The sequence below is a fragment of the Haemaphysalis longicornis genome, unplaced genomic scaffold, assembly GCF_048455015.1.
Source record: "Haemaphysalis longicornis isolate Haplotype H1 unplaced genomic scaffold, Haemaphysalis longicornis Haplotype H1 scaffold_4, whole genome shotgun sequence".
NCBI classification, from domain to species: domain Eukaryota; kingdom Metazoa; phylum Arthropoda; class Arachnida; order Ixodida; family Ixodidae; genus Haemaphysalis; species Haemaphysalis longicornis.
In genome coordinates, this window is record NW_027526361.1 from 9,695,955 (window position 1) to 9,711,312 (window position 15,358).

Genomic DNA, 15,358 nt, shown 5'->3' on the forward strand with positions numbered 1-15,358 from the left:
TCGCGGGTTCAATTCCCGGCCCCGGCGGCCGCTTTTCTGATGGGGGCGAAAAGCAAAAATGCCCGTGTGTACGAGATTTCGTGCCACGTTAAAGATCCCCAGGCGGCCAAAATTAATCCGGAGACCTCCGCTACGGCGCGCCTCATCGCCTGCGTTGCATCGGCGCGTTAAACCCTTGTTAGAGATGAGGGGCCCTTGGGTTGTCTGACTCGTTCAGGCCCGCAGGTCCCGGCTCGGCATGGTGTCGGACTAGAGACTCGAGATGACCGTTTAGGAGGAAACTGTACAGGAGGTTTATTCTACATGATGACAGTCGAGACAGGAGAACAAGAATAACACGAATACAGTCGTTTAAATAGAGTTCGTATTCCCCAGATCCTTGGCTAGGGAATTTAACTTCACACAGGTTGTCCAATCAGGTGGGCAGTGGACGACACTTGATGTACCGCCCACGACATGAGGCGTGGCTGATGCACACGGACCACTCGGTCGATGGAAAGGGTGAATATCCACGTCATCGATCGTGTCTTGTGCCGGAGTTGCGCCACTTCGCGCAAGTCTTCATTTTGGAGGCCCCGTGAGAACGGAATTTCAACTCGGCTCCCAGCACGTGAAGACGAGCGACCTCCTGCTCTCGCCGACGGTTGGAAACCGAAGAGCTTGGGCACTTGAAACCGCAGCTTCCTTTCGGTGGACCCTTCTTTCATACGTGTATGAAGGAAAGAAGTGGCCCGCAGCGTCCGGTGAACCGAGGATATAGAAGCAGTCACTTGAAACCGCCGCCGCCGCTGGCGCCAGGGTTTCTTGCCTCCTCGTGCCTCTGGGTGATTCATCCACGCACACCTTGCTCTAGGGCTTGCGAGGAATTCCTGTGTTGGCCGATCCTAACAGCTCCTCCGCGGCCCGAAAAATCTCGAATGGCCAGCGTTGACGACCGCTGGGCAGGAAGAGATGAGCCTGGAACTGGGTGTAGGGGCCGTCTTCCACCAAGGAACATACGATCTTGAACAATTAACAAAGGAAAGCACCAGTGGGCTATCCCATGCAACACTGCACCGCCCCACACGCAAGCGTTCAGAATTCGCCAAAGACCCACCAGGCTTCCTGCACCTACCACGAAACACTTTACTACAGAAGCTATTTGATTTTGGCTGAATTTTGGTGCCGCCAAAGCAAGGGTATAGGTCCTGTAGAAAACGCCACTGGCCGACTGCCCTAAACAAGGTTAAAATAAAAAGAAACCCCGGAGGCGATCCAACTGAGCTACCTCATAACAGTCGGCTTAAGCCATCAGCATTCGCATGCAGTTTTCCCTTCTTGTAGCGTACAGAGAAATTGTACTCCTGGAGAGCTAGACTCCATCTGAGCAAGCGACCATTTTTGGGGGACATTTGCCTCAACCACGTGAGAGGGCGATGGTCGGTCTCAAAGATGAACTTTGCTCCATACAAGTAACACGACAACTTCTGCGCCGCCCATACTAAACAGGCGCACTCTTTTTCCGAAGCGCTGTACGTTTCCTCTCTACAGGTCAGCTTACGGCTGACGTACAGAAGCGGGTGTTCTTCGCGGTCATCGCCCACTTGGCTTAAGACAACACCCATTCCTCTATCACTGGCGTCACACTGGACTATAAACTCTTTAGAATAGTCAGGGGTTCGGAGCAGAGGTCGGCACATAAGCACTGCCTTCAGACTCTTAAAGGCGTTTTCTTTTTGGGCATCCCAGAGTACTTCAGTGGGTGCTCCCTTTCGTACGCGTCAGTTAAGGGGCTTGCCAGGTGTGAATAGTTCGGGATATACCGCTGGTAATATCCGACCAGTCCCAAAAAGGATCGAATGTCCGTCTTAGTTCGAGGCTGGGGAAATGCGACGATCGGAGCAATTTTTAGCTCTGATGGACTCCTAGTTCCCTGGCCGACAACATGGCCCAAGTAAGCCACGTGAGCGCAACCAAACCTACACTTTTCCGCCTTCATAGTTAGTCCGGCCTCTCGCAACCTAGAAAACACGCTCTTAAGGTGTTCTAGATGCTCTTCCCACGTTTCTGAAAATATAGCGACGTCGTCCAAATAAGGAAGAGCAAAGCCCTGCATATCCCTGAGTACGATGTCCATGAGTTTCGAGAAACTGAAGGGGGCATTCTTCAGCCCAAAACTAAGCATTAAGGGTCGAAAGGTGCCAACCGGCGAGATAAAAGCGGCATACCTGCTCGCACTTTCCGAGAGCGGTACTTGCCAATATCCGCGCACGAGATCGAGGGTGGAAATGAATTTTGCGCCGCTCACTCTTTCTAGTCTTTCTTCTATGTTCGGAATCGGGTATAGTTGGTCCCTGGTAATAGCATTCAGCTTTCGGTAGTCTACACAGGGACGAGGCTCTTTGCCTGGTGCCTCAACTAAAATCAGCGGTGAGGTGTAGTCACTCTCAGCTGGCTCTATTACCCCCAAGTTAAGCATGCGCTGTATTTCAGCTTCCATTATCTCCTTCTGCCGCGGGTGATACCCTGTATGGTTTTGACCGTATCGGCTCGTCAGACGTGAGCTCTATTTCGTGCGTCAGGAGGTGTGTCTTTCCTGGACGGCTGCTGAATCGGTCAGCGAATTCGCTTAACAGCCGCTTTAGAGCGTTAATCTGGCCCGAATTCAGAGATTCTGTATTTACAGAAAGAGCCAAGATTTTATCCACGCTGACGCTATCTCCTGCGTTCTCCTTCCAATCTAAAATCTCGCTATCGAGCTCCTCGGGTTCGTTTAGCATTACATTTACGATCCCGCTGCGTTCCATGTACGGCTTCATGAGATTGCAGTGATAAATTCTCACCTGCTTCCCTCTTCCTGGAATCTTTAGCGCATAATTCGTCTCAGAAAGTTTCTGCATAACTTCTACAAGACCGTCCCAGTGAACTTCCAGCTTATTTTTCCTCGATGGCCGAAGAATCATGACGCGATCGCCCACGCGGAAAGTTCGAAGGCGGGCGTTTTTGTCATAGTAGACTTTGGAAGCCTCCTGGGAAGCTTTCATATTGCGGTTTACTATCTCCCTCGGACTGTTAAGGCGGTCCAGTAGTTGAAGCACGTACTCTACCACTGTCTGGTTCTCTCCTGTGCCCTCCCACATTTCTCTCAGCATTCGGAGGGGGGAGCGCAGGGCTCTTCCGTACACAAGTTCCGCTGGGGTGAAACCCGTAGCTTCGTGGGGAACCGTACGCAAAGCGAATAAGGTGGCCGGCAGACAGTCCTCCCAGTCCTCTTTGTGCTCATAGCACAGAGCACGTAGCACCCGCTTTAGAACCGAATGCCATTTCTCCACACTGTTAGACTGCGGATGATACACTGAGCTGTGTAGCAGCTTTACTCCGCACCTCTCTAGGAACGTGGTAGTCAAGGCGCTCGTAAAAACTGTTGCCTGATCCGTCTGGATTTCGGCCGGAAATCCTATACGCGCGAACACCGATAGAAGAGCGTCAACTATCTCTGAGGAGCTCAGTTCTTTCAACGGAATGGCTTCGGGAAATTTTGTGGCTGGACACAGCATAGTAAGCAGGTACTTGTAGCCTGACTTAGTCTTGGGCAAAGGGCCTACTGTGTCTATTACAAGCCGACGGAAAGGTTCCGAGATTAGTGGCACAATTTTCAGTGGAGCCTTGCATGTCTCCCCCGATTTGCCCACACGCTGGCACGCATCGCATGATTTCACATAGCGCTCCGCGTCTTTGAAACATCCTGGCCAATAATATTCTATTAGCAGCCGCTCTTTTGTTTTATTGATCCCAAGATGTCCTGACCAGCCATTCCCGTGGCACAGACTCAAAATGTCCGCTCTGTATCTTTCAGGCACGACTAACTGATCGAGTGTTTTGCCTTTTTTGTCCTGGTAGTGGCGATACAGTAAGCCTCCTTTCTCATGCACAGTTATATTGCGTCGAGCAATGCCTTCTTTGGCCGTAACGTGCAATCTCTCCAAAGTGGGGTCCTCTCTCTGTTCTTTTATTAGTGACTCCCGGTTAACCTTAAGAAGGCGATCAAAGTTGCGTGAAGCTGGAGATAACACTGCCCCTTCAGAGCTCTCTGCTTCATTTGCTGGCTCAGTGATCGTCCCTGTTCGGTCATAGCCTTGTGCATCTGTCTGCCTTTGACAACCCGTCACTTCTTCCGCCTCAAGTGTTTCCAATGGTAGGTTGGCGTGTGCCTCTCTGGCTACCTTAGGTTCGGGAATCTGACTTAACTGAGAGGCGAGCTGGCGAGTCTTAGACCTTGTCAAAGCTTGCACCACTCCCTCTCCGAGTTTCTGGCCTCCCTCGTTAAGCAATTGATCCGATCGATTTGAGAAGAGGTAAGGGTATTGAAGTGGCAGGGCCTTCAAGACTGCGGCTTCAGTGATCAGCTCCCCAAACGGACCGCAAATCCTCACCCGAGCCATTGGCAGGCATACACTGTGTTCCTCCACCGCCTGTTTTATCCATGCGACTTCCCCCGTGAAATCGTCTGCTGCAACGTAGGACGGATGGACAACGTCCATCGTTGCGGCGCTATCCCGAAGCACGTTGCAAGGTTTTCCATTGACTTGCACTTTGTGCAAGTATGGCCTAAGGAGCTCTAGATTTTCGTCGCTTTCATCGACGCACTTGAACACTACCCTAGGTTTGGTGCATTTGGCTGCAAAGTGCCCGACACCATTGCAGTTGTAGCAGCGAAGTGGCCTACTAGCCTCAAACTCTTTTTTTCCTGCTTTGTCTGCACCCTCTCTCTTCGACTGATCTTCCCGCTTTTCCGGCACTCTTTTTGGCGCCTCCGCCTGCACGGAACTTTTCGAAGAAAGGTTCTTTTTGCTGGGAACATGACTCCGCGTCACGTTTCTAGCGTGTGATGCACTCTCATCTGTGCTCAACCTTCTGCGAGTAGCGTACTCTTCCGCTAGCTCTGCGGCTCTTTCAACTGTGCCGACATTTTCCCTGTCTTGAACCCACAGCTTCACCGCTTGGGGGATGCTTCGATAAAATTGATTTGATTTGATTGTTGGGTTTAACGCGCCGACGCAACGCAGGCGATGAGGCGCGCCGTAGTGGAGGGCTCCGGATTAATTTTGACCACCTGGGGATCTTTATCGTGCGCCGAAATCTCGTACACACGGGCGTTTTTGCTTTTCGCCTCCATCAGAAAAGCGGCCGCCGCGGCCGGGAATCGAACCCGCGACCTCGTGCTCAGCAGCGCAACGCCTTAGCCACTGAGCCACCGCGGCGGGTCACTTCTTCGATAAAATTGCTCAAGGCAAATGCATTCGACAACTCCATCACGGCTTTCATAGGCCCCTGCTCCCTTAAGCCACACCAAAAGGTTAGTCTTAAGGCCATACGCGAAATCCGGATAGCCCTCGCTGTCGCCTTTGCTTGAGCTTCTAAAACGTTGGCGGAAAGCTTCAGCTGAAAGCCTGTATCTCTTCAGCAGGCTGGCTTTGACGTTCTCGTAATCCGCCGCATCCTCCGTACTAAGTCTCGCTATCACTTCAGCTACTTCACATGGCAAGAGTGTCAGAAGCCGTTGTGTCCAAGTACCGCGAGCAAAGTTCTCCCGTTCACAAGTTCTCTCAAACTTTTCTAGGTACAATCCTATGTCCCGTCCAGTTTCATATGGATGCATGTACTTATCCATCCGATACGATACTGCCTCGCATGTTCTTTCAGGAGTCTCGGCTCTCGCGCTACCGCCATCTTTTCGTCTTTCCTTTTCAAGCTCCAGTCGCTTTAGCTCTCTTTCCGCTTTTTCAGCTTCCCACTTTTGCCGTTCCTTCTCTTTCTCCCACTCTCGTTCAGATTCCTCCTGAAGTCGTTTCTGTTTCTGTTCATGTTCCGCTTTCTCTTTAGCTTCTAGAACCAAGTTCCATGCATGTACAAGCTCGTCGTTATTCTCGACGCTTTTAGGAATGATCTTGCACAGCTCTTTTTTCGTTATTTTGCTTGGCACTTCTACTGACAGTTCCTCGCATAACAAGAGGAAGTCCGACTTTGGCAATTTCATTAGGTCCATGACCCCGCTTTCTCTGCTTTGCTTTGGCTCTGCTTCCAAGCAATGTCGTGAGATTAACCCTTCTCAATTGACAAGCGCTTGATTCCCAGTGCAAGATTATTCTCTCAAAATCTGAAGCCTGGCGAATCCCATAGCAAAAGCCAAACGCTCACCCGCAGAGACAGCACGATGAGGCACGGTCCATCCCAGCTGCTGCCAACCAGTGTTAGAGATGAGGGGCCCTTGGGTTGTCTGACTCGTTCAGGCCTGCAGGTCCCGGCTCGGCATGGTGTCGGACTAGAAACTCGAGATGACCGCTTAGGAGGAAACTGTACAGGAGGTTTATTCTACATGATGACAGTCGAGACAGGAGAACAAGAATAACATGAATACAGTCGTTTAAATAGAGTTCGTATATCCCAGATCCTTGGCTAGGGAATTTAACTTCACACAGGTTGTCCAATCAGGTGGGCAGTGGCCGACACTTGATGTACCGCCCACGACATGAGGCGTGGCTGATGCACACGACCACTCGGTCGATGGAAAGGGTGAATATCCACGTCATCGATCGTGTCTTGTGCCGGAGTTTCACCACTTCGCGCAAGTCTTCATTTTGGAGGCCCCGTGAAAACGGAATTTCAACTCGGCTCCCAGCACGTGAAGACGAGCGACCTCCTGCTCTCGCCGACGGTTGGAAACCGAAGAGCTTGGGCACTTGAAACCGCAGCTTCCTTTCGGTGGACCCTTCTTTCATACGTGTATGAAGGAAAGAAGTGGCCCGCAGCGTCCGGTGAACCGAGGATATAGAAGCCGCCACTTGAAACCGCCGCCGCCGCTGGCGCCAGGGTTTCTTGCCTCCTCGTGCCTCTGGGTGATTCATCCACGCACACTTTGCTCTAGGGCTTGCGAGGAATTCCTGTGTTGGCCGATCCTAACACCCTACAATCACTCAATTAGTTCGTACGGCCGAGGAAGAGGCCGCGCTGTGAGAGGCTCGGCGGGTAAAGCATCCGCTAGAGACGATAAGTCGCGCTTGCAGAGTGGAGTACGAAAACGTCCATCGAAGCGACGAGCTCACTCTGGCCTTGCTCAATATAAGGTCATTGAAATTCCATACCGCTGACGTCAACCACGACACCACAACGATACTAAAACTCAACTTTGTGTCCGTCATTGATAACCTATCAAAGCTTCGCCATTCCAGTGATGCGCGGAAGCGCAAGCTTCCCTGAATTCTTTTTTATAGATTTGAACTCAGATGTTTTCCATTTCAGTGTTGTTTCTTAAACCAAGAAGCTTGTTATCGTGTTCTCAAGTGTTACTCATTATGGGATTCTTCCCGCGACTAGTTACCTCACTCATGTATTATTTCAAGACGTTTAGGAAGTCCCGAAGGTGCTGTCCATAAGTTATCACCGGAAATAAAGCTCAGTAAAGCATGTCGTTTGGCTAGTTGGTTCTTGATACTTAGGCGTAAAACTGCGCGTGCGGAAAGGAAAGGGAGGAAAAGAGACAGGACGAGCCGAAGTAATTGCCAACCGGGACACTTCGTCGATTCCTGCCAGGCTCCAGTTTCAGCGCCTTACCGCTGCTGCCAGACGGCACGAGAAAAGGCTGTCCAGGCAACGCTGGCTTGACTGGTGCACCTCTCTCGGTCCGCCATCTTTAACGGCGTCCGTCCGGCGTACTTTTGGCGCCATGGAATCTGGCAATCGCCCTCAGGAAGCAGCAGCGAGCGCTTGCTTTGCACCCAACAAGCATCCGGCACAATTCGCCCCCGACGTTGCCCGGGCCTTGTTTCCAGTCTTTGATGCTGTGCCAGTGGCAAAGCCGGTTCCGTTCCCCCTGCCGAACAGTGTGGGCTTACAACGAACTTGCGAAGCCATTTCGGGAATCCAGTCACCGTTTACAATGGCTGAATTCTTGGCCGCAATCGATCAAGCTAAACTACGTACTGCTCCGGGTCCAGACGGCATTACCTACGAGGTGTACAAAAATATTGACGACCCAGCTCTCACGATGCTTCTGGACTCCTTAAATCAGGGTGGCTCTCTGGTAAACTCCCTGAATCGTGGCTTCGGGAGGATATTGTCCCCATCCCAAAGCCCGGGAAGTCACCACACGAACTTCGCAAGTTGCGCCCAATCGCCTTGACATCTACGCTGTGCAAGCTGTTAGAGCGGATGCTTGCCAGGCGTCTTCAGTGGTGGCTTGATACTTTTCAGTGGTATGACCCGGCGCAAATCGGATTCAGGCCTCATCTTGGTACTGAGGATGGCTTGGAATACCTGTCATCTATGGTTTTGGTGGGAGGCCGTTCTCGCCGTGGGAGGACTGTGCTAGCTATGGACATATGCAAGGCGTATGACAATGTTAGCCATGCTGCCATCTTAGAGGTACTAAGTTGTATCCGCTTCCCAGACAAAGTTTGTGTCTTTGTCCGCCACTTCCTACAACACCGCTCTTTCTCCGTACGCATCAACGGTGGAAATTTCGGCTCCTTTACACCAGTGCGCGGCGTCTGTTCTGTCTCCGCTACTTTTTAACATCGTCTTGTTGCCGCTAGCCTGGCACCTGGCCACTATTCAAGACCTGTATTTCCTCATGTACGCGGATGACATCACTGTATGGACAGTCCATCCAGACCTGCCAAGACAAGCAGAGTGCCTCCAGCAAGCGTTAACAGACTGTCAGAAATGGTGTGAGTATGTGGGCCTCACCCTCTCTCAAGAGAAGACTGCTTCACTTACAGTCGTCAACGCTTGGGGCCGTCGCGGCCTTGAGGTATCGCCGATCGTCCTATAACTGAACGGTACCGCCATTCCCATTGTCGGACACCTTCGGGTTCTGGGCTTACAGATATAGGCCTCAGGGTCGGCAGCTCAGTGGATTCGATCTGCTCAACAGAATGCCGGACAACTGCTCCACCTTGTTCGCCGCATCTCCCAGAAGTCTGGCGGGGCCTGCTGGACGATGGCCCGTTTCCTAGTGCGTTCGTACTACAGCCGAGGCTCGTGTACCAGGCACAGTTCGAGCACTTGACGCAAGGGGACTGGGACCGGCTGGAGGCTATTAACAGGGCCGCCATGCGCACTATTACTGGACTCCCCCGCCTAACATCAATTCCACAGCTCCAAGCATAAGCCCAGCTAAACATGCTTGGTGAACTCATTCATCGGCGTCGTTCCGCACGCCTGCTGAAACGTGGACTGGTTCCAGAGGCAGCAGCTCTTGCCGCGTACATGGGCCAGCCGCCGAATACGATGCCAGCCTTTTCCGTCGCAAGGCCGCCCTGGCTGTTCCATCATTGGACGGACAACAAGCCTCCGACAAGGCTACATGCCCGTACCTCGGGCCTTCACCAGCCTCCAGATGCCGTCCTTTATGTCCCTGACTTGGCGCCTGAGACGCAACCGCTGGTTGTCCAGGCTTTTGTGAAAGCCGGGGCATACAACTGCTACGTCACCACGGCCTTGACGGGTCCCTCCTACCCTGCCCTAAATCAAAGCTGCACGTACCAGCCACTCCGTGCACTCCCAAGCCTGCTAGCAGACCTTACTGCCATTAGGGATGGCCTGCAGGCGCTTGCATCGACTTCGACTACTGGGGACAAGCTGGAACTTTACATGGATTCAACGGCAGCGATTCGGCATTTGAGTCGCATTGCGCGTTGTACAAACCTGGTCGCACGAATTCGCGAGATTATGGACACTGCCCTGTCTGCGTTTCATGGATTCGCCGGGACACGCTTCCTGCCCACACTGTGGCAGATCACGCCTGCCACCGAAGAGACCTCCCACGGCCACTACCACTACTTCGAGTATCTACCCTAGAAGAACTGTTGGTCGAAAAAGAGAACCTCCGCCGCGCTACGCGTGCTTTACTTCCACCGCGTGAAACTGACCTCCCCAGTGGGCTGGCTCACTGGGAGGAGGTCTTGCTGCGGAGGCTTCGAGTTGGGGTGGCGTTATCCCCAGCAGTTACTCACGCTTGGCCAGCCCGATACTACGCCCCGTTGAACACCTGTTATGGATTTGTTCAGGTCTTAGAAACGCCAGAATCCAACACCTCCGAGGCACAGGGCTCCATCCTGGGAGACCCCCCGATCTTAAGCGTTGTATATGGGGACCCCAGTACCGGTCTCTTCCTGGCTTTCTGCGTGCAACTGGTGCAATGTTGTACCTATAAATCTACCTGTTATGCCGTAGGGCAATCTATCGCATTAAAAAAAAAGGTTTTCCCGCCTAATTTAATCCAATCGCCATACAATTTATTCCAGGCGCCAGCCAATTTAATTTAATCCAGGTGGCAGCGAATTTATTCCAAGTAGCAAGCAATTTAACCCCATTCGCCAACCAAATTAATGCAGCTATCAGAAGAATGTTCAGGAGTGTTTAGTGCGAAATTAGGCACAGCTTTGCTGACATTTTTGCGCGTGGTGTGGTGAAAAAAATGTTATATTCGCGCAGCTTTATGGATATTTAACCCACAGGCCAGGAGAGTGGTTTTGTTTGATCCGTCGGTGACGTGTGCTGATCGTCTGCATATCGTAAGAAGTATCTCTGCCCCCGTATCGTTACGCAAGCAGATTTACCAGCGTATGGTTACGCGAGTAGACGACACTTCTGTCGCGAGCAGGCGATTTTTTTAACGATCTCGCAGACGATATTATAATGTGGAAATAACGCTTAACACAGCATAAAAGCATTCATTAATTGAACATCAGAATGCAAATGAATTTAAGTAATGTGCTTTTATCAAAGGAACTTCTAAAGGCATCAGTACAAATTTTTAAACCGTTCTATCACGTGATAAAGATGGTGACGTGTGCACATGTGCTGGTGTGGGTATACGTGGATGTTCAATTTTTCAATTAACTCCTTGTGACTCTCCGCTCATCCTGTCCTTTCTTCTCTCTGTCCCGTCCGTATATGCGCAGTCTTACGCCTGATTATAACCAGATTATAACCGGAATACGCTGATTGCTATGTTAGTAAATGCCGGAGTTCTTTACTGCAGGCTGCTTGCTAAGGGTGCCCTACCCCATAATAATCCTACTTCTTATTTCTTTCGCGTGGTTTGGACAAGCATTTACAAATCTTCTAAAGCAGTTATGTTCATCCATCTCGACGCTGTCGGCATGACTATTTTAGATTTCTTTACATTTCTTCACATCTACCCTTAGACCTGTGAAGGGAAGTTTAACATCCACGTCATTGCAGCCGTACGGCCACAAAGGGGAGTTGCCCTAAATATGGTCGATTTACGATCAGCAACACCTGTCCATGACTTCGTGTTGCTGATCAATTCGCTCTCGCGCTAGAAACGACTAGCCTCCTGGTAGATCAGTTGGTAGAGCCACTGCTCCGGTTAAGCGGTGACCCCGGGTTTCTCATCCTGGACCTGGACGAATTTTTCTTCAACTGCGAAGTTTCTGAGAAAGCTGTACAGCTTTTCTTTGTGGCCGTACGGCAGCATTGAGGTGGATGTCAAACTTTCCTTCACAGAAACTTACTCCACCTTGGGGATTTCCCCTAAATCTAGTCGATATTCCTTAGACCTGTGATTCAACTTTCCGAGTGTAGTTTTCCAAGTATTACCTGCACGTCCTCTCCGGACTCGCTTAACACGACGATGTCATCGTCAAATCCTAAGTGGCTCAAATATGGTACATTCAGTCGTATTCCGGTCTTGTCTTAATTGAGGTTTCTAAAAACGCTTTTGGACAGGCTATAAAAAATTTCGGGAAGATTACGTTTATTAGTAGATTTTATTATTCTTGGTCTTATTAAATAAATATATTTAGTATGAGTTTTACTATCATTCAGGTATTATTCTTTTGTTTATTTTAGTGCGTGTGCGACACACTACACGTAGCCCACTCGGACTGCTTGCTCTTAAGTTATACTTTTTCAGGATAAAAAGGCAGACTCACCATAAACCGAAGCAACGCGTCCACGAATGTGCTTCGGTTTCTTTTTTTCGTCCTCTTCAAAAACGTACTCACAAAGCGTTCCCCCACATCATGCAATTTCCTGGTCAGTTCACACGACTGCTCTCCTGACATCCTGCCACTTCCAATGATTGCCTCGCACTGAGCTGCCACTGAGCGTGCATGACCACGAGTCACGTCCAAATGTGCTTCACCGATATTGCTGGTATACGTCATTCTAAGGTAGGTAAGTTCTTGAACTCCTCCGGTATGTATCTAGACAGAGTCGTAAGGAGTAGCGGTGCGTAATACAGGCGGAACCGAAAAGGAACATAATGAATACGGTAGCACTGGATGGCACTGTGGAAGTTCGCTGGAAGCAAGCGGGAAATTCCGCACATTGTGCGAACCTAGCGCTGGCCTTTTTCAGACATTTTAAAGCAAAACGTATTTGTTCAGCCAGTAACAACCAAATAATCAAGTAGCCAATCAATAAATAATGATAATGATGTAATAACTACTAGTAAGGAGCTCGCTGAAGAGTACGCGCAATTGCGCAATGTCAGGCGGAGAGAGACGCCGCTTGGTGCGAGAAGGTATTGGAAGTATACACGACTCGAGAAAGAGGTGGCGGCGGTGGAGAGGAGCATAAAGTTGTTCTGTAACAATACTCCCTCCGCAAATTGCCATGCTTCACCGTCCAACACAAATTGGGGGAAAGCAGGCCTACAAAAAACAAGCTACACAAATGTGTTTTTTAAGTTGGCTTCACCTCTAAGCCGAGATGCATAACTCGGAAGACCATTTTAGGGGCACTGCAAGCCGTCCTATATCAAGATCAGTCCCTAAAGCCCTTCCTTTATTTTTTATGAATTTTTTTTCAGGGGCTTAAAATTGGGGGTCTACGCCCGGTCTGACGCTGGAGACGATCTGCTAGATCCTAGCAATAGACAACTTGGCTGTAAAACCTTGCTTGAACCGTGTTCCTGTCCGTTATCACGCTGTCCGCTAGACTACAGCAACGAGACGTTTTCTGAAAGAAAGGAGTTGGATAAGACGTTTGCCTGCGTCCTGCACCGTCGCACTTCTGGGAACCACGGTTTCCAACTTGCACTGCGGCTGGGGGATGAGGGCGAAGTTTGAAGTCTCTCGGAATAAATGGAGATGGCGCTGCTGTAAACACCGTCGTTGCTAAGTGAGCTGTGTGCGCCGCAGACAAGGCCTGGGGTTTCTTTCACCTGGGTGTGTTGTTAAGAATACCAGAAGACTCGTTATTTCTAAATTTGGGGCTGAGTAAACCACAGTTCCGAAAGCGCATATCATCTCTTCTTTTTTCTGTGGGGGTCGGGACAAATCGATAGATTTTCTTGTTCCTTTTGTGGGTATGTTAATACGAGAGGGCCACTAAGCTCTAAGCGCAATTTCTAAGGGTCTTAACTCATTTTTTTTTTCGTTAACCGTAGCGTAAATTCGTCTGAGTGACAACTTTAAGCAGCTGAGCCTTACTGGGATTCGAACATTTTAAAGAACTTACCATAATAACGACTGAGAGATATCTACAGGGTTTATTGGATTGTTTGCTTGGTTGGTCATCATCAGCCTGTCTACGCCCACTGCAGGGAAAAGGCCTCCCCCATACATCTCCAATTATTCCGGTCCTGTGCTAAGTGCGACCAATTAATCCCCGCAAACTTCTCGATCTCATCTGCGCAGCTAACTTTCTGCCGCCCCCTGCAACGCTTGCCTTCTCTAGGGATCCACTCTGTTACCCTTTTGTTACCCTCTGTTACTCATTCCCAATCTCTATTACTCGTTCATAGCGCAAATCGCATTGAATGACCTTGCATGAATGAACTACCGTCATTGAGGATTGGTGCGTTATGCCCTAACACAAGGAAGACTTCAGTCACCGTACTCCCACGCTTCCTTTGGTTTTAAAATTACGGATAATGGGCGCAACCTTCACCTTTTTTGTCTCTACAGCTGCATCCCCAAGTAGCAGGGACAGGCTTAATGCTAGGGGAAAAGCGATGAGCAGGGGGCGGCGTGCCCTTCATTCGGTCATCCCTTATGCAGCGGCTGTAAAAGCAGCAGCCTACAGCTTAGCTCCCTTATCTCCCCCTGGTCGTCGTCCCGCTCGTTTTTACACGTGGCCGACTGGAAGGAGCATATCTCCCCATTGCAGCGCGGATAATGGCAGTGCGTTGGATTGTGCATAGATCCTGGCAGTAAACGCGGAGGGGAAATTGCCCCGCTTAAATATTCAGCTCTGGGAATTTTAGTGCGACGCGGGCAACGGCGGCGGAAACATTTCGCTTACCACGCGACGGTCAGGGAAGGCGAGTATCGGAACAACGTGGTCCTAAACATCCCCCTATTTAATGGCTATTGGTGTATTTAACGTCGCTTATCCGGTGTTAATCCCAATGTGCTATGTTGCATGGTTCCTTCCTCAACTATCTGCGATGTTCCAGCCGTTGACGTCATTTAAAGTGGTCTTACCCTGGTGCCAAATGGCCAACCAAATGTATATGCCTCGCGTGTGTACTTCCAATTCTGTATTCAATTTTAAACACGAAGCCTAACTCTGGTGATGGAAATTGCATGCGTTGTTGCACTGTCCCTACCAACTATTTTCACTCATTTTTTGTAATGGATGCTGGAAACATTTTCGGTGCACTCTGTAAAGCTTTTGCTACGCTTATTTCTAGTCGAAACCTTCTGAACGTTCTCTCTCTCTTTCTTAGTAGGGGTGTGTGAAGGAGTGATCATGCGCGGTCGGCTGTCATTAGAGTTATATATTCCTATGCCTAACCCGCGAGGCGAAACCGCTTGTTCGCCATGTGAAAGTGCATAGGAGATTCCAGCGTCGCAGACTTGCACTCCGGGTAGCTCCGCTGAAAAAACGTTAAGGACCACGTTCCTTCCGAATACAATCTGGGAGATTTAACAGTGACCTCAAAGTGATGTTCAGCTTGACGGCACCATGATTTGACCAGTGATCGATACCAGTCATTTTTATTTTTTCCCCTTTATACTAACTCGAAAGCGTTTTCTACCGGGATACAATCAAGATTTCGCTGACGTCATATCCTGCACGGAAATGACGCCAGTACAACGAAGCAAGCGGCCTGTAAAGATGCACCCCTGCACATGGGGTTTTCTTGCGGGAAAGCAACCTTTAGTACTAAAGAGTACGTTATACTTAGGGTTGTTCGTTTTCGGGTTTTATATTTTAACACAAAGGTGTTTTATGCCGGCATGCACGAAGATTTCACTTACGTCAAATCCGTCACGGAACTGACGCCAGTACACCTTTGCCGAAGCGACCCGCCAGCAGGACGTCGCTCACCAAGCACACCCACAAGACAGCCGCGACCCGCAAATCATGTTCAGCTGCAGATTTCGCTGCACATTTCCCT

At 50.1% G+C, this 15,358-nt stretch overlaps 2 protein-coding genes across 2 annotated transcripts in view; one reads left to right on the forward strand and one right to left on the reverse strand.

Annotated features, from left to right (window-relative positions):
• The window catches only part of LOC144178228 (dopamine D2-like receptor), a 773,504-nt gene that overhangs the window by 110,933 nt on the left and 647,213 nt on the right, over positions 1 to 15,358 (forward strand). The window lies entirely within an intron of this gene.
• On the reverse strand, positions 1,036 to 4,997 carry LOC144179347 (uncharacterized). The gene is made up of 2 exons (XM_077707665.1): positions 3,672 to 4,997; positions 1,036 to 1,050 (listed from the first exon to the last, which is right to left on the reverse strand). The coding sequence occupies exons 1-2, from the start codon at positions 4,518 to 4,520 to the stop codon at positions 1,036 to 1,038; spliced, it is 864 nt and encodes a 287-aa protein (XP_077563791.1). The 5' UTR covers positions 4,521 to 4,997.